A 19,863-nucleotide genomic window follows, 5' to 3' on the forward strand; every position below is an offset into this window, starting at 1 on the left:
TTGTTGTAATGATTGTAAGATTCGACCCGTTGGTGGAAATCTCTTCAACAATCGTGAAACTCGTCCGTTTTCAGTCAATCACGATGAACTCCGCACCGTCGGCCGTTGCGAGCGAGGACGACGCCGTCGACGCCGGTGATCCGGGCGATCCGGAGTGCGACTGGTGGGTCACCCGGCCGTCCAGCGGACCCGGACCGTGAGGGCTGTCGGACGTGACGGTGAACTCCGGCCGGGCCGTGGGTTAGTTGACCATGGTGCGGATTTCCGTGTGCTGGGTTTCCTTGTGCCGGCGCAGGTCCACCTTGCGCTGGAACGCCTTGTGGCACAGCTCGCACTGGAACGGCTTGTAGCCGGTGTGCTTCCGCGAGTGGGTGATGAGGTTCGAGCTCTGGCTGAAGGCTTTCCCGCACACCTGGCATTTGTGTGGTTTTTCACCTGTGAAGGAGAGAAAGTAGGAAAGAAACTTGTGTTAGATGTTTTGAAAGAGAAATTAAAATAAAAATGGAGAAGACCATAGACCATCCTTGAACGAGCGAGAAATGCATAAGAGACGATTATTAAACAACATAACATAACAAGCGGAAAACAACAACCCAAGGCAAACCTCAGCTAAAAGCTAAATCGCTTAAAATCCAATGATACTCGTTAGCCTTCCTTCTCTCCCCAACATTTTGGTTTCCTCACCAGTTCCCCTTTCCCAACTCCTCACCGGAAGGATAATGTTATATTTCCAACCAACTTTCCCGAATGAAAAAAAACCTAGACCAATGAATGTTTAAAGTTTTATAACCTCAATTCGAGTTCTCTTATGTATCCATTAACGACAACGGCGGCCACACAAACATATACATTTTCTGCGAGTGTGTTTTCTCTTAACCTTTTTGCTAACCGGTCGCACATATTACGCCGTCTGTCGGGGGAAAATGGGGGGGAAAATCGCATGAAAAAAGCCAAATCTCGATGGAAAATAAAAGTGAAGATTACAGAGCCGGCCTCCCTTGAACGAAGTAACGTGGAGTTCGCCAGCATTGGAGCAGGAGGACTCGGTAAGGCATAACCATGGTAATATTATTGCGCAATTGTGGATATGTAAAGCCACAAAAAAATAACAAATAAAACGGCACGCAGCACACAAACGTCGGCGAAAGAGAGTTTTGGAAGTTTCAACCAAAGCGATATTAGATTTTGGGCAATTTACTTCGAATCGCTTACTTTGGCCTTTACTGCGCCACCCGGTTGGTCCTGATTGCGTTCCGTGGCGTTGCTATAATGGCCATCGCTTGCGGGAACGTTGGTCCGTTGGTTATTCGATGGGAGGGAAGATGGACAGAAAAAATAAAGAAAACCAGGAAGGGGAATATTTTTTTCAAATATTGTCGATCCTTTCTTGGAACACCAAATTGTAAATGTCCTACGTTTAATTCGAAAGCAATTTTCATCGTTCCATATAAATATCAAGCCTGGTGGTATTCTGCGAATTACGGTTTTGCTGCTGGGACTAGGACCATCGCTTGCCGAACACTTTAAGAAGGCGTCGAACATGGCAGCACTTAAGCAAGAAAAAAACGCGACAACTGAGCACAAAAGATCATTCAACACAAACCCACTTCCCAGAGCATCCCGGGATTCACTGGCGGCACCAGATTGCGGCCAAGACGGTGGTGCCGCCTGACCATCGCCCGCGAACGGTTCCATCATAAAGTCGTAAAAAAGTGCACGTTTATGGGTTGTCTGTTTTGCAAGATTTCCCCCCAAGAACCCGCCGACCGCGCGGACCGCACCGCAGACACATTTGCTTTACGAGCTTGCCGAGGACTATTTCGGCTGCCCATTTATGCGTTCATCCGTCATTAATGGGTGGCCAACGATTTCTCGGGGCAACGGTATGCCCCTCTCATGGGTAGGCAGAGGGGGGGGCGTAAGAATTTTCCTTCGGATGTAAAGTGCGGTGGCAGAAATCTTAAATCTCTTCTGCCGACGCCGTTAACCATAAAAAAAACTTCTTAGGGGTAAGGGCCGAATGCGACGGTTTTAAGTCCCATAAAATGGAGCAACGGTTAGGTTGGATCGTGATTTTTGCGATCACCGCCACCGCATTGTGGGAGGTTGGGAGGCAAATGGTACCTGGAGTGCTCCTCCTTTACTTGCTCCTTTAAATTTGGAAGATAATTTTTAATTACATTGTTTTCTCAAAATATAGATTTTTTTTTCATATTTTCCAATAAAATCTTGTACTGGTATCATTTCTATAGGTTCATGCTTGTCTTCTTTGTTCAATTCATAGTTATAAAATCATGTTATTCTGTCGTTATTATTTTCATTTTCTGTAAAATGTTCCATTTGTTTCTTGTTAAAACATTTTTCTAAAGAACGTGTTTTTACTTGTGATTTTATTTATCTCGCCATTCAGAAAAATTCTCCTTGATACATATTAAAATGTCCAACATCTTAAACGTCTGATAACAAGTAATAATTCGCATCCGGAAAACATCCGGTTTTCTTAACGGTTCATCACTCCACACAAACTTTACACCCAACAAAACATACGTGTTTCATTGTGCTCCGGGACAAAATAACAATTATGTACCAACATCCTTTACTCCTTCCAAATGAAGCTGGTGGAATTGCGCGAGTAACGGATCCATCCTTCCTCCTGTTCGAACGCCGTATGTCGAAGGTGATAAAGAAGTGCCGTTTGCGGGGAAGTTTGTGAACCTTAGCCACCCTTCCCGTCCGTTCTCTCCCAAACAAACGACATGCCAAAAATCTTTTCCCTCAGAGACGCCGGGTGGAGCGGGGGATGGGAGGGTGCGCTTTCGCGCCCCGCGGAACCACATCCGAGTCCGCAGGTCTCGGATTCTGGTCGGTTTCGGTTGGATCTGGTTTCGCGTTTCAAAACCAATTCATCGCCCTCGGTCGGTAATGGATGTCTGGCGGAAATCCTGTCTGGTTAATTTGTAACAAAACCGCGAACCATTTGTAACATTAAACTCCCTTTTCAATCTTGGCGCTGCTTTTGGTGCTGCTCGCATATGAGCACCAGTCGGGCGTGTGGAATTCAGTGGTTTGTGTGTGCGTGTGTATGTGTTGGTACAGGGAAGTGTGAAAATGAGATTACACTTGTTTCGAGCGATTAAAAGCTTTCCTCGCCCCACCTCATCCCTTTCGACGTCGGGATTTAGCTGGTGTAAGGCTAGTACGAAGGGTTTGTTTTGTGCTGCCAGGAGAGTTGTGTATTTTTTCCCCCACTTCTCCCACTCCCATGCTCTCGATGGCAAGGTTTCCTTTCCCGTCCAGCAGTGGAAGTGTTTATCTTGCGTAGTTCCGCTTTTGTTAGTGTTGCCTGATCGCTGCGGTTGATGGCTTGCCATTCTCTAAGAATAACACAGGGTGTGTCAATCAAAATCAACCTCGCAGGCCCCGGGACGTGATTCAATTATCATCAGCTCGCGCACACACACACACACACAGGCACACATTCAGACAAACCGGCGAAATCGGGTTCGGATTTTTGTTGCAATCCTCCGGATTAGTCGTCATATTACAACATCAAACGCGGAGATGGAAAAGTGGGCAGATAATTTGTACCTGCGCCTTGGGCTACGGTGTGGCAGAATGTTGGACATTCGATGCCGTGGCCATATTGCGTGATTTTTCTTTTTACTGAATACAAAGTGTGAGTCCAATTGCTTAAAGCGAGTGATGTGAAAATTTAACAAAAAAAACAATAAAATAGTAAAATGAAAAGACTTATTCGAATTAATGTGTCTTACAAATATGGAAGAAGCTACCAACTTGATAATTTTCTTAACAGTATTCCATCCTCAAATATTTCCCATTCTTGCAAGAAGCAATTATCTATCATACGGAAAACGTCTCCCATCCAACCCAGGACATACCTTGCAAAGCAACCGCAGCAAACATTAGAATCCGCGCCCTTTCGTTCCCAGCAAATAATCAACGTCACAATGATTTATGTGATTTATAATGAAATACTTAGCAGTCATCAATAATTGATCAGCTCATGTGTGCGAATCGGTTTTGTTTCACATCGAACGACAGGACAACGCACGGCAGAAGGATTCTATGGACTAGGATAAGGGGAAAGATAGCGAGAAAGAGCAGGGAATGTCTTGTCCCCCATCAACTGAGCAGGGACGTGTGCGAAGGGGGAGAAGGTCCCGGTGTAGCATGACTTGCGGTAGTCGCTTGTTGAACGTAGCGGAAGGATTAGCGAGGATTAGGAATGTTCATTGATTTCCTATTGAAATGCCACCAAAGGGGAAGGAAAGGTTAGGGTGTAGAAGGAAGTATATTAATAGTCCGATGTAGAAAACAAGACAAATGTCTTTTTCAGAAAGTCCTTAAATCGACATTGATTTTATCCAAAATTTTATCAAAGTAAAGTTTAACTAAATATAGTGTAACAAAAATTTTATATCAGTTCATTCATTTATATCTCTTGCAATTGCTCTATTTGTAGCCTTCCACTAGAGTAAGCAATGGAACAAAATCCAAGAATGGTAAGGAACAAAACACAAGGCGGAAGCTGCTTTCATAAAACATCATCATGCTCAACATCATCATCATCAACATCGTCGTGACTGTATGTTTCAGCTACGAACACAATCAACATCGGTAGTGCACTGCACGAAAATAGCATGACTCGCACGTCCTTCCACACACTATCGAAGCACTAACACCAACACACACACACACACGCCAAGCTTCCACTAACGTCAGCGGATGCGCCGCACCCGTAGCCATAGAAACGGACGTTTTATATGTGGGCGTCACAGGAAAATCACAGCCAACCAATGAAAAATTTAGTGGATGTGGAAGGTTTTGCTGCGGATAATTTGATTTCCTTTTCCGTTATGCGTGCGCCGCCCGCCATCGGCTTGTATTTTCCTATATGTGGTGTCCTTTTCTCTCGCCCACGTTGTCACTCCCTTTCTTCTTTCGCTTATCTTTATCTCATTTCTTGCACACCCACACGTACACCGGCACTGGCTCCTTCTTTATCCTTTACAGAGTTTCCACAATCGCAGACGATTAGTTGCGCCAAATCGTTCGCCTTCCTGCGTCGTTCAGCTGCCATGTTTATGGCGATGACAAACCGTAGCCAGATTTTCGTATTCCCAGCTTTTCTGGGAAAATTGCTTGCAATATGTTTCTCTTTGTGACATTCTGTGCCCTGGTTTGTGGGACCTTGCTATTTGGTTCATTTTTTTCCACAACAGTTTTACAACATTAACGAGATTTATGGAAAGATTTTCATAATTTCAAAATGTTTAAAAATCATTAAAAAATGCTAAGGATGAAATATTTTGCTTAAAAAAATGATATAGTTTAATTTTACATTGTATGATTGAAAGGTTGTCAAAAAGTTGATTCACATCGGTTAAATTTTCCTTTGTTCGATTCTGTTGAATTGAAAATCATCCCTCTGTTGTCTTGATGGTTGTAATAGTTATAATAAAATGATGAAAATATCTTACACAGTAACATCCAATATAGTCATCAAATTTTCCTTATGCTCGATGTTCACTTTAAAACCAGCAATAGAAAGAAGAGATTGCAGAACAATATCGACCGTTCCGTATTTTTTCCTTGTATAACGTATCCACGTGACAGTAATGTCGACTGCGGCAATGAAAATCTTAATTTCCGCATTCCATCGTCACGTAATAGTCGTCGCTTTTCCATCCTGCATCTTGATGGCAGAATTTTCATCGCTCTCCGTTTCTCCATCGTTACCTTTCTCTCCTTTAAAACACGGGAGTCACATAGGAAATCGTCTTGCTCGCCCCCACTCGAAGACCCTCTCCCCCTGCCTCCCCAACCCAAGCAAATCGGAAGCTCATGGTGAGATAAAATCATTTTACGATGGCTCTTTCTTATGCAAAATCTTCCGGCCAGCGCCCGAAACGGAAGTCGTTTTTATGATTCTTTTGTTTCGCTTTAAAAGGTTTATAGCGGTTTGAATGATTAAGCGCTGGCCGCGCGGAAGGAAGCCGAGGCGAATTCCGCCCCGACGGTCGAATGGGACATTTTTAGAGGTTGTTGGATTTCGGTAAGATTTTGGAGTGAAGTATTTTTATGGCGATTGTGTGCCCCGCCGGGGGAAAGGATTGAAAAATTTATGGAGCTCATGTTCATGCGGCCTTAAAGTATCCAACAGTAAGGATTTTTACGCTCAATGCGACACTCATCAACATAAATGTAAGCATCCGAAAGGAAGGAATCACAAATGTATCACAAATGCCTCCCACAAAGATTCGTGCCGTAAAAATATTGTATATAGAAAAATGTGTATACAGACAAATGTGCAAAAGATTAATGCAAAAATCATTACGCCTTGAAATTTCACCAAACTTCACCCGACGATAATTGAGCACGCAGGGAAATACAACGTCCAATGCACGCAGTCTCACATATGTACCAAAAAGCAGGTTCACTCAAGTGCGAGCTTTAACACGCCAAAAAGGTCCGAACCTTTATTTGCTGCTGGAAGGTTATGCGGGTCGTAAAAAGGAAAAAACCCATATAAGGCCGAGAGAACGTAACAAAAACAAAAACTAAGTAAACATCCCAGCGAACCTCGGATGGTCCCAAACGCACGCGATCCATCTTGGAAATCCATTTTCATCGGAAATCATCTGAGACGACCTAAATCAGAGCATCCGGCGAAGCTGATGTGCCCTGTGATTGTGCCCGGCGAAATGGTTCTGATTTTGTCTCACGTTTTAGTACCGTTGGCACACGCTGTTCCCACCGAAACCCGTCCACTCTTCCCCACCCCTTTTGGAAGGGGTCAACGGGGTTGCGGGGAGTTTATTGATTTTTCCATTTAGTGGAAAGCTCCTAACCGGCATGCAAGGTTGAGAGCAAGGTTCATCGTTGGAGCGGGAACACACCGATAGCAAATGTGTGCCAGAGCGAACACCGTCCCAACCAATTTCACCGTCTGTTTTATTTCATTTCCACCGTGTTCGGGAAGAAGGCGGCGGGGGAAAAAAAACCAGAGCAATCCGTACTCATTGCTAGGATTAGTGGCGCAAGGACGCACCGCCAAAACCCGAGCACACCGAACCATCACCGTCCGGAAAAAGAGCTCACCGGAAAGCAGAAAAAAGGACATACAAGATAAACGGCTGGCCATACCTCCCAAAACCCCCCATTCCCGGATTCAGTGTCATTGCCGCTTGGTTACGTGTTTTCCCACCCTTTTTTTCCGTCGTTCCCAGTCGGGGCCAAATTCATGAATCAACTCTCGGTCGTTATCTCCCGGATTCCGCCACTGACCCGTTCCGGAAGCCCGCACGCCGGTGGACGCTTCACGCTCGTAAATGCTACACGTTTGGCTATAAATATAAAATCAGTGGAAAAAATCCTGTATATTTTATCACACATATACCGACTCCGACTTTGCCACCGAGGCCAGGCGGGTAGGAGAAAGTGAGAGAGTGAAGGGCAGAAACGAAACTGCGAAAAGCTCAATCTCGCACCCAAAAACCCAAACTTCGGCCCGGGGCCCCGTTCCGACAACAGGACGCTCCGAGTGGGCGGACGGAAAATCTCGCACTAATACAACCAACGGGGGAAAATGTGGGAAAAAGAGAGAGAGAGATAGAGATGAAGCACAAATGGGGAAAGCTTGCCACGGTTCGAGTAGTTTTATGTGGCACCGGAACCATTATCATCAGTCTCATTTGTCGGATTCATCCGATTCAATCTCATACACATGGCTGACTTTAATGATCGTGAAGTGTTTGAGACGGGCGGTGAAAGGGCGGAAAGCGTGTATAAGTGTATTAGTGTGCGCCCCCCCTTTTTCCTATCCACTTTGTTTCTTCACGTTTGCTCCTTATCATCGCAAAGAAACTCAAATTGAATCTCGTCTCGCCCCGAACAGCAAACTGGATTTGGTGGATACCAAACAAGAACCGGCGGCCAAAGCTGGGAAAGCAATCCATGTGTCTCGCATACACGCGCCTCCCCAAGCTCAAGGACCTGCTGCGAGAAAGATCAGCAATGAAATATAGTTCACGGCGCATTCTGGGATTTTCGCGAGGTCGGAAAGGACGGTGTGCTGGGGGATTAAAATTGGTTAGAAGCGGTAAAAAAGGCATCCTCACACACACACACACAATCGGGGAAAACAGAATCTTTTCAACCACTCTCGGCACAATGTGACGAAGGTGGCAATCTGATCCTAAAACCGGGGACTGCCAAGCGCCCTGGGAATGTATCATCGATCCAACCGAACCGATGGGGGGGAGAGAAAGAGAAAAGGATACGAAATAAAAATGGCAGCGTAACGATATCACACACCAGAAGCGGGTGATGATGGGGGAGGGAAGGCGTAGGAAGGTTGGGCGGGAAAAAGGGCGGGAAAATCGCGTCACAAATGGCGAACCAAAGCTGAACCGAAGCTGAACTCTCGGTCGAGAATCAGAGCACATTTTATGTGCACATCCGAGCACGTGTGTTCGTGATGGCAAATGGGTCGGGAAGGAAGGGGGTCGGGAGGGCAAGGAGGACCCAAACCCTCCTCGAGCTCGTCGGGAAAATGATAACGCAGCGTTGGATCGAACGACGTGGGTGCATGCGTTTGTGTGAGTGTATTTTCCCGTTCGCGTGATATCACCATCATCATCATTTTTATCATCATCACCAACACCACGACCTTTGCTTACTACCACCATCTCGCACCGTCAGCATCATCATCAGCAAGCAGCAGCATCATCGAACACGGCCGGAATCATTATAACGATTCTATTCCGTGTGGGTCGGGATTTTTCCGCTCTCTTTTCCACGCTTTTCCAAACTCCCGCCGACTTTCTCTTTCGCTCTTTCTCTCCCTTATCCTCGCACTCCATCTCTTCCGTTCCGAGGATTCCAACTCCTCGATGCGAGGGGTTATGGCCTTCAGGGTGAATCTCTTCATATGAGTTTGTATCTATGTTTGGGTGATTTTCCGGGGTTTCTTTACGTTTTCCGATTGAGGGTGGGTTTTTTTATTTCTCTTGTTTTGTTCGCTTCACGGCACCAAAGTTGTTTGCTTTTCATTCTCGCCGTGCGCCACTTCCGGCCATTCCGAAACCCGGTGTACATAGTCACGGACCGGAGAGTACGGTAGGACCGGGGAAAACAACGCCGGAAAAAATATAAAAGAATCTGGCAATCGTTGGGCGCCTCCATCGGAAATCTGCGCGTTCCGTCTGGTCGCGTCCGCGTTAGTATATAACGCGCCCCGGGACGGCGGGCCGGAAAGCACACAGCGAAAGGAAAATTCTCGGCGAATGGTTTTGATATCGCTGCGGATCACATGGGCCGATGGAGCCATTTTGTTGCCCCACGTCACGTCTCTCACATCCCTTCGTCCACTCGGGTTTTTTTTGTTTATGTTGGGTCTGCTTTTCCGTGTACTAGTTTTTTTTTTCGAACACGATTTGGCACGTGACGATCGAGGGCAAAAAAAAGAGTCATCAACGAACACGTATCCGACGCACGCCGCAGGAAATATATATAATCAGGCAACATAGGCGCTGGTTTTTCCAGTTCGAGTTTCTGCTTGTTTGTACCTTTTTTTCCCAGCTCTGAGCCTAAATCAGAGGAAAAGGAAATCCGACAAATTTAGATAAATAGAGATGGTGCAATCTGGTTCGGCACGGGCTCGGGGGAAAAAAATAAGGAAAAATCCGTACCGTGCCAGCTGAACCGGAATGATGAAAATGATTTCCCGTACTAGGGCAAGCTGTCCCTGGTCGACCTAGGCATGTGTTGTGGTTTGGTATAGGTTAAGCAATTGTACTAAGAAGATATTTATTTCAATTTGTACAAGTAATGTATTTAAGTCATAAGATACTTTAAACAACGAATGATAAAACAAAACTCAAGAAAATCATATCAATTTCCCTGCCTATTGGATGCCAATTATCTAAGCTCCGCCATTTTCTTTATGAAGGAAACACTCGATTCTTCTCTAATGGAAAGTACCGGATTGTCGTTTAATAATTTCTCGCACACGCGCAGTCGTTTCGTGCAATTAAATATCCAATCACAGCAAATCGAACACCAACACTTCCCTCTGCCTTGTCGGTGCTGTTTCTTACGAGCTAAACTTTATGTTACAGCCCACTATTTTAAATCAATTAATTAAAATATAGCATCCTACGATTAAAAATTGCCGACGTTAACATGTTATTGTGTTCAGGTGCTCAAAAGGTATTTTCTTTAAAACATTTTATGACAAGCAAACAGTAAGCTATGGATAAATTTGCGCCTTAACATAGAAATGACATGAATATTGAAGGGCTTACCGATAACCGACAGCTGCTCGGGAACGCAATCCAACCCATCACGCTTCCAACCCACTTTAGAGCGCCTCGCAAAGTGCCAGGTTTTCCGGTCCAATTACGAAAACTAGCACCCAAACACGTTTTATGAGCGCCTTCGCTCCGACGCTCGCTTTCGGCAACTTATCCAACACACTTCCACGCCGGAGCTGTGTCGTGCAGGCGTGGCGAGACCACAGCTGGGCCGAGGGAAATGCAAAAGATTCCGACCGCCGAATATTACATTAGAAAGATTTGTTTCAAGCTTTGCCCCGGTTCGCCAGGCTCCCGGGAAGCAGATCTCGGCTCCGTTCGGTATTAGGCAGATTAAACCCCGGTCCGTTCCAAATCCGGTTTCGATCCTTTGCGGAACGATCCCGGAGCTGGGGAGCAATGGTGGGGGGGGGGGGGAGGGAGGTTGATTGGGGCTAGCCTCGGCACAAGAACCGGGACGCATGTAGTCGAGCTAAGACCATCATCCTGTGTGCATCATCATAGCCAATGCTCTGATCCAGTAGGCGATGAGATGAGATGCCTCCTTCGCTTTGGGGCCCGAAGTAGGCCAAAAGTTTTCTGTCTATTTGCCTACCGTGCCGACCGGCTTTTCCAGGGCTTTTCTAGAGAAACGCCCGGTTCGGTAGACTGCTAAACGGCCACACTTTCGTAATCGCCTTGCCGAAACATCGTCGGATGATGTAGGGAAATGGTAACGAGCCGCTGTCGAATCTCGAATCGGTCCTCAATCGAATCATGAGTTTTATGGATTTTTCCGTCCGCCTCACACGCAGCACGGGGTAGTCTGGTAAAAAACGGGCCCGGGAGAACGGGAGGAAAATCTTCTCGATTGCTCCCACAGGATCGATTTTCATCAGCCTCCTTGTTGTGCTTCCTTCGCAGGAGTTGTGCTGTTGTGTGGTATTGGCGATTTTCCTGTTGGAGTTTCAGTTATTTAACAACAATTCTTTCGTTGTAGTGGACCTTCAATGGACACACGGCAGATTTTCCATCGAATTTCCTTCTTCCTCTCAAAACTATGCGCAATTGGTCGGTCTGCAGGGTTTGGAAATTTTTACACCATGAATTATTAATGATGTTTTATGTTGCACAATTTAGCCGTCGCTCGAACACGGTCGAACAGGCACTTTTCTTACTCTAGTTTAAACTGGTGGAAACCTTGGTGTCGGGTGTGGGTGGCATTAAATAAAATTGTGTCTACCAAGTGCCTGACTAGCCCGGCCAAAAGTGGCAACGAGTTGAACACGAAAGTGAGGTGGAAAATCGAGGGATACAATTTACTGTTACCGGTTCTAGCAAAAAAAAATGGCAAAGCACTTGTTTTCCAGCCAACGTTGGAAAAGTCACTTTGTGAGGTATTTTTTTAAGGCAAAAATCCCTTCACAGACAAGGAACGGTTGGTGTTTTCCGAAACAAGGATATCCTTTTACACTCGCTCGCCGTGTCGTACGAGCCAAAGACAACACCGACGGTCGCCCGACGCCGTTAAACGCGTCTTCTTGCTTGCTTGATGAAGGTGAAAATCTGTTTTTAAGAGTGATAAAATCGGCCGAGTGATGCTCCTTGTGCCGTCGGGCGCATCCTTCCGAGCCGGGGACACTTCCCGGGGTAAGCGCTGGATTACATTAGTATAATGAGAAATTTATGGGTTCATCCGCAGCGTGTCAAACCCCGTTTTGTGGCGCTCACGGGAGTATATTACACACCCGGAAGGCTTACCGGAAGGAGGGATGGTGTATCGCCCCGGGAAAAAAGGGATGACTAATTAATTAAATCTTAGTGGCCTGTCTCCGGAGTTGGAAGCCACATAAACACACACTTTAAACTGTTTGCTGTCTTTTTGAAGCGCAACTTTGGAGAAGGTGTTTATTGCACTTAAGGAATATTATAAAATAAAGTATTACGTTCGGAATAAAAGGAGTGTAAATAAGAATTTAATTTAACCCAACTTAAGATCTGAAAAACTTCAAAATTAATAACTTGTTCCCAGAACAACTCATCGAAAGTTTTTATGCTGAGATCGTAAATTTTCTCTCCCTCACATGGCATTGTTCTCCCTTTTGCTCGAGGTTCTTTGCCATTATTTTCCCAATTACTCTGTTAGGCTACTTTTAAACCGAATTTGAAATTATGTTATGGCTTCATAAACTTTCTCGCACCAGGAATTCGTTGTCCGCAAACTAACTTTCGAAGATATGTGAGCAAATCAGGACAATGAACTTACCGCTTCGAACTCTTTCGGAGAAACGAAACCTTCCTTTGCAAGTGGGGTTTTTCCATGCTTTCCGCTTGCGATACCATTTTCTTTTCGCCGAGGAAGCATCCACCATCAAACGGATGAGGATGAGAAGCATTGGCCATTAATATTCAGCACGCTGTTCAGTGACCGGCTTGGTCGTATATAACTTTATTTTCTCATTTAAGAGCACACCATACGGAAGATTGGAATGCTGAGAATCTGGGATATCTTGCTTTGTCAGTTTGACTCCCATCATTACTTTCGTTTTTTTGTTTTTCCAAGTCCTAGAGTTGCTCATTACTAAACTCTTGAGCATGGTGGAATTTAAGTTTGAAGAAAAGATACCAGAGTATGAAGGGGTTTATGTTTTTTTGGTAAAGTCATTTAAATATACCATTAATTTGATGGCATTCAGACATTTTTTTAAATTATTTACTTGGTTGACTTAAACTAAAAGCTATTTTTCTTCAACAACAAAATACCAATATTTGGCTTAAGTTTTTCAAACAACTTATGACTGCTCCTTCAAGATTCACTCCAACCGAAGATCGAAGAAATGTTATCGAAAATCAAATTTCATCATCGTCCATTCTGCCATTTCCCCAAAGCTGACGAATGTGAGCGGCCAAATGGTGGAGGGAAACAAAAATCCCCAAACACCACCCAGCACGTAATTTATCATTATCTCACACAGTGCTCGAACCCAAACCGAACCCTGGCCCCCGACGTCCAAGCTCGAGAAAAGAAAGATGATTTCTCTTGGCAATCACCACCGGCCAAAACATCATCATCGTTATCCTCGCCATGGAGCGGGGCGGGGAGCGTAGGCTTCGGAGGGTCTTTGCCCTCAATCCCTGCTTTGGGACGGTGGATGATGAGTTCATTTTTCCTGGGAGAGAAAAAAAAGAAGACTTCGTAGACGGGGAGCCCTATGTGATGAGTCAATATCGTAGCTGTTCTGATCTTTCAATTACTCACTTCTGCCTTCTGCTTTTCGCATTCGATTTCCACTGCAATCTTTCAGCAAGCCCGGAATCAAGACATTCCACCGCATCCACCCTCCGGTGTGTCTGTGTGTGTGTGTGTGTTTGTTTTGGTGTGCCCATACTGTGATGGGAAAACAAAAGGTGGAGCAAGGACGCGATGGGTGGGAGGCTGCCTGGAGAAAAATCTTTTCCAACAGTGAAACAAAATCCAATCCCGATACATTTCCCGTGCCGAGGGAAAACTGCGGCGTAACTGGAATGGAGTGCAAAAGAAGAAATCACTCACACAGCCACAAAATGTATCGCTTGCTTTCGGAAGGCGAACGGGGCGATGGATAGGGATACCCGAAATCATTTCAATTCACTGCGGCATACAGTTGCGCTGATGTTGATGATATTTATCAAATCCTGGCACAAACGGAAAATCCACCCTTGGGGTGACTCTTGGCCACCCGCCGTTCCCCCTGTTCCCGCCTCTTGCAAAATGGCTGATTGTGTCGCTGGTTGTTTGCGCCCAGGGATGGTTGTGTACGAAGAAATGATGGAATCGTGCCGTGTTACGACGAAGCCCTGGAATCCCTACCGACGGAGACGATGTCGGCGCGCCAACGAGTTTTGGGAGGAGTTTTCCAGCGCGCCCATGAATCAACTGATAAAATATTCAGGTCGTGAATGCTCTAGATTTATTCAAGAAATGGAAACTCCTTTCCCAACCCCATCCGGGTCGCCTGGGACGGCATCTATCCGCCCGGTCGGCACCAGGTTCAATTTAACACATCCGCCGTATGTGCATCCCTTTACGCTAACACACGGAAGCGAACCTCGCCCGCCGTGCAATCTGTAGGAAAAAGTTTGTGAAGCGAGCGAGAAGTGATTTTTCCAAATCCACCCACACCGGTGGCCCACTTGGGAGGGCGCACGTGATGTGCCTCTAGCTTTCGGTCGCTGGCAACTTTGTTATAAAATCATAGAATTTTTATCTCGCCGGTCTGGAGCGGCCAGCTGATGCCAGTTTTCCACCGGTACGAGCGCGAGTGGAACGGTTGCTTGCCGAGGACGCGGTAGAATAGAGAAGATAAAATTGTTAATATTTTATAGATTTATTTTTAGTGATTTGTATCCCGAAAGCAGCTTTACATATTCCTTGGCTTTTGTTGTGTTTCACGATTTTACCCACCCGCCCATCCGGGAATTCTTGTTGGAAAATCAAACAACCGACCTCATCAACACTCAAGACGAATGAACAATCGGGACGATGCACTTCAACCAGAACCATTTTGCCAAACGCTCGGCATCGCAAACACTGCCGCAACCGGCAACAGACCAACCGAAAATGGTTCCTTCTCGTCTAGTGGCGTCCCACGCCAGCACAACCATAACATTACTTTCGAGTGTTTACACTTCTGGGTAGCTGGCCGGAACCGCATTTTCTCCGGCAAATGGCTCGAACCGAAAGTGTATTTTAAATCCCGGAAAAGAAACTCCACCATCGTTAGCTTCGGTGCTGTTTTGGGAGGAACAATTCGGCACGGTAACGAATCGAACGACGGGATTCCCAGTTTCCTACAATCCTCCCGCCCTGCACGGAAGGTCTGTTTGCCAAACGCTCTCCACGAGAGGGGGAAAAATTGGTTCTTCAGTATGTCCAAATTTAGTCGAGGGTAGTCGCTGCAACCTGCAGGATTGATTTGGGCCCCAAGTGTATCTTTTTTAAGCGAAACATCCTGCCGGAGGGTCAGTAAGGTTGTCGAATAAAATTTTACAACCTCCCGTGAAATGTTTTTCCTTAGGGAAAAAGTGTACCCGAAAGGTTATTTGCACACATTAAAACAATGCATGTTTAATTTCCCTTTCGAATTTGTTTTATTTTATTCGCCAACTCATGGGGAATATTTTTCGCAATATCTACACTTAAATTATAGAGAATTCGTTAACCTCTCGGAAAGAAACAAGTATGATATTTAAAAAAATACCTTTTAAACTACCCTGAATTGAGAAAGAAGATCCACTTAAGTTCTTTCCATCCCTGATAGAATCCATATCGAACGAAAGAATGGGATCACGAAAGTCGTACAATCAGTACATAATTAAATTCAACGATAAGACGTAAAACACGCGAAACACGCTGTAATTGGGAATAGATTTACATTCGAGTTGCCAACCGCCGACACGACTCCCTAAAAACCCCAGGTGAGGGTGTTGTAGTATTAGTTCCATTTTAATTGATTGCAGTTGATATTTTACGAGCGCCTCGAAGCACTTTCCGTACCCGGAAATTCCTAAGCTGGCGAAAGTCGTGAAATCAAACGTCCTTCCCGGCAGCTCCCGCGCGGAACAGGGATTTTATTACCCTTTGTGAATGCAAAGCAGGGCGAGGCGTACTAATTATGGACGATCGTTAATTTTACGGTCCCATTCCCTTCGGCTGGAAGGTGTGCGAGATTTGGAAAGTGAAAGCTCCGGCTAGAAGACGCTGTTCGCGATTTACTGGATTTGGTATTGATTCCGTATTTTATAGTGTTTTTTACTATTAAACCAAGCTCAATATCCACCGATCGTGCGACATCCGATCCGAGGGGGACGGGTGTCAAAACGTGTCAGAAGTAAGTCAAAACATTCGTCAACCTAACGAACCTCCCGTGGGAAGGATGTAGATGGAGCTTCCGGAGAATTTTTCAAAACTCCTAAATTCACATCACCTCTAGAAGGACGTAAATATTTCACGTGTGACAAGTTACCAACGCTGGGCAGAAGAGGATCGAGAGTGTAGAGGACCCAAATCCCACATAATGCGAATGTCAAATATTTACCTACCAGTCACGGAAGTCGACGGATACGGCCGACTCTAAATGACCTCTCATTCCGGGCGGTTCCCGCCGTGTGGAAGGATTTTTCTCGGCGAAAACTTACTCAGGAGTATCGAGTGTCACCGACGCGAGGCGCGATTTCTTCACGCGCGACACGCGTCAAACTTCTGCGATTCCATCGGGGATTGCGCCCCGCTCGGGGATTGATGTGCGTGTGTGAGGTGGGAAAAATGATACGCCGAGTAGGAGCGGCCGTCACTCATGCTCATGATTTTCGTTTTTTTTTTTTTGAACACGTAGGAAAATTTATCATTTCAATCTTGAGAAGCACGACTTGGGGATCACTTTGGGAAGCACCCGTATTGTGGGTGACATTTGTCAAGCCGCCTGTCAGCCATTTTTGAATGTAACGTGATGGCAAATCAAACTGCCATTGAGGTTCGCGGTTAGGTTAAGTAGGCTGAGGTTGACAAACTCTGTTTACAGAGCTTCCATGCCTACTAGATCTCCCTGAATACAGTCATGATTGTATGGTACCTGTTTTTCGCCATATGTCAAAACAAAAACAGTACATTCCAGAATACGCCACCCATGGCCTCGATGTTAACATGCATCACTCCCACGACTGAAGCGTGGTAGACCCGCTCCGACAGTCTTTGAGAGTCAACCGAGGGACCTCCCGTTTCGTGTCCATCCGCGTGTGTTTACATTTCAAAAAAGGACTCGTCCAACTCCATAGACCGGCAGTTTGCGCGACGAAAGAAGCGTGTCCTTAAAACGTGCCGCATAATGTACGAGGGAAAAGGTTTACTTCTACTTCGACCGTACTGGCCTTAAAATTCAGGCCCAAATTCGAGGGTGCTTTCGGTGCTCTTGATTCAATTATAGTAATAACAGTGCCTCGCAGACAGAGCGCCGCACGCAGGTACGCACACTCGTCCCGAGGACCCTTGGGTGCCGCTGTGTGCAATAATAATATTTCTATTTGTTTACTTGCGTTCGGCCCGACGACGCCTTCCCTAAAACTGCGGGATACTATCCGAGGCATCAAGTTCTAGCCGAGGGCGAGAATGGTCTCGGGGTATCATGAGGGTTCTGTCGCGAACATCGAACCCATGTATTCCCCCTTTTAATAGCCAGCACAGCGGGAGTTCTTCGCCATCAGGATACGGGCACTTATTTTACGGTAGTTGCGCAAACGACCCGACTGGTGGCAATGTTTCAATTCAAAAGTTGTTCCACTCTAACGCCACGCAAAGGAGTGTTAAATGATTATGAGTCCCTTTGAAGACCGGAACTTCCGAGGACGCCTCGCAGCGGGATATCAATTAGAACTCTTTGCGGTAGGGCTCGTTTGCAGGATAGCTCCTCCGGGGTTTTTTTTTTTCCTGGACTACTGCAGGTGTCAAGTGCCAGAAAAGTATGGAATAAATCAAAAGGTCTTGTGGGGTACCATGTGCTGTGATTGCTCAATTGAGTGTTGGAAAAATTAAACCTACTTATCATCTGCTAGATTAAGTGCGCAAAATGTTTCGAGAAGAAGCACATTTGGTCTTTAATATTTAGAAAAATATATGATTTTGAAGTAAATACAATTTTATTGTTCAAAACTATGAAAAGAAGGTATTGTTAAGGGAAAATGTGATTCGACCTTGCCTTCTCTCAATCTAGAACCAATCATAAATGCCCCACACGGATACCGTTCCTAACGTCGGTAAACAAACATGATCAAATCATCTTCACGAAGCGAGCGCGTCTACGCGACAAATCCGACAAACATAAGCTCCTGCAGAAAACCACTTCACTCATAAATAAATAATCTTTATTAGGATTTACTTCCCCATCGGCTAGCGAGAGCCATCGTGCGGCGTGCTCCAATCGCAATCGTCTTCCATCATTCACGAATCATTTAGCACACGACCGATCGGTCCAATCTGTCCTCGGCTGAAGGCGTCCGTTCAAACGTCCTGCGTATTGCGCCAATAATGGCTGTCGCCGAGAGTTTTCCCGATGTAATCTATTTTCGATTTACTATCAATAATTCAACAGCAATTTCCGACGCTCGTCAACGTTGCCCTCTAGCCCCAACGAAGCAAATGGTGGGCCACGGATGTCGTCTTCCAAAGACGCACGAGCGAGAAAACGAAAACTCGCATGTGTGGCCGAGCGAAAGGCGATAGAAATGGAGAAAAACCAGAACTGGCAGACCTCCGGCATAAATCAGAAGCTCCACGGCGCTGGAAGCAGTGAACAAATCATAAATCCTCATCGATTGATATTCGCCTGGCAATCAACCACCGCCTTCGCATCTAGAAAGAATTGGCAGGATAACAACGACGGGGGGCAGGAAAATAACAAAACAAAAAAATACATCGAAACATGATCATTAGAAAGAGGGCCAAATCCTATAAGTCCCCAGCTTTGGCAGCACTCGAGAGAAATCTCCGGTATCTCCGGACCGGGAAAACCATTGCTTCTGGGGAGGAAAAATCAATTCAAATAAAGCGAACAACCTCCGGCTCCCGAGGAGCGACCATTATTGATTTGCCACTTTTGGCCACTGCCCTTGCCCGGAAATACGATACCGATGACATCGACGAGCGCCACTGGGTTGGATCATTAAGTTCTTTACTGCCGAGGGCTCGCGTGGTGCGAGAGTGTGAGAAAAATAGAACGACCCTTCGATGCGATTATCACTGGTCCGGCGGGAATATGATAGGGAAAATTGAATTATCCTCACAGATAATTGCCCGTTTGCTTCGTCGCAAAGCAGAACTCGGCTCGTGTGTTGGGCGCAGTTTTGAAGCAAGACAAAAGCAATTAATGCTGAGAGTCAAAGATATTTAATCTTAAATAATCAATCTTATATCGAATAGAGTGCGAATGGGTTTGAAACAAAAGGAAATCTCTTTCCCCGATTTCCGTACCCTTGTTGATTAAAGATCAGACCTAGTTTCATCGACTAACCCTCAGACCCATCAGCAAAGGAGAAAGAATTTTAATATAAATCCAACACACCCACCCTTCACATCAACTCTCAACCCGGATGTTTGACGATATTAAATTATCTCACCATTTGTCTTGCCACTTTTCCCACCGAACAGACCGGTTTTCCACCACCCCTAACCCGTTCGGGACGTCAAAAACTTTCCGGACGCGCCGCGAACCGGGCGGGATTCCGGTGTTAGGAAAAGTCGCTTCAATTAATAAAGATAAATCAAACGCTGTCTGTGGCGTCGGTGCTGGAATCTGTTTTAATTGTCGACTTTCGGCGAGCAGCGCGTTTTCCATCCCCTCCTCGTTCGCGCAAGAAGGGACAACGCAGATTTTCACTTCCGCTCACGAACAAAGTTGCCATCTTGGGGAAAACCCCTTCGCTAACCGAAAAGAGCGGTAAAGGAATTTTCAACCACCGCTCGGATCAACCGCTCCGATTCGATGGGTTTTTGTGCTATTCTCTTCCTTTGTGTATG

At 45.8% G+C, this 19,863-nt stretch overlaps 1 protein-coding gene across 1 annotated transcript in view; it reads right to left on the reverse strand.

Annotated features, from left to right (window-relative positions):
- Positions 1–241: 241 nt before the first annotated feature.
- The window catches only part of LOC131281364 (transcription factor mef2A), a 45,720-nt gene continuing 26,098 nt past the window's right edge, over positions 242–19,863 (reverse strand). The window contains exon 8 of the mRNA XM_058310691.1: positions 242–435. Within this exon, the coding sequence (XP_058166674.1) occupies positions 242–435 (194 nt within the window). The remainder of the gene's footprint in view (positions 436–19,863) is intronic.

The sequence above is a fragment of the Anopheles ziemanni genome, chromosome 2, assembly GCF_943734765.1.
Source record: "Anopheles ziemanni chromosome 2, idAnoZiCoDA_A2_x.2, whole genome shotgun sequence".
NCBI classification, from domain to species: Eukaryota; Metazoa; Arthropoda; class Insecta; order Diptera; family Culicidae; genus Anopheles; species Anopheles ziemanni.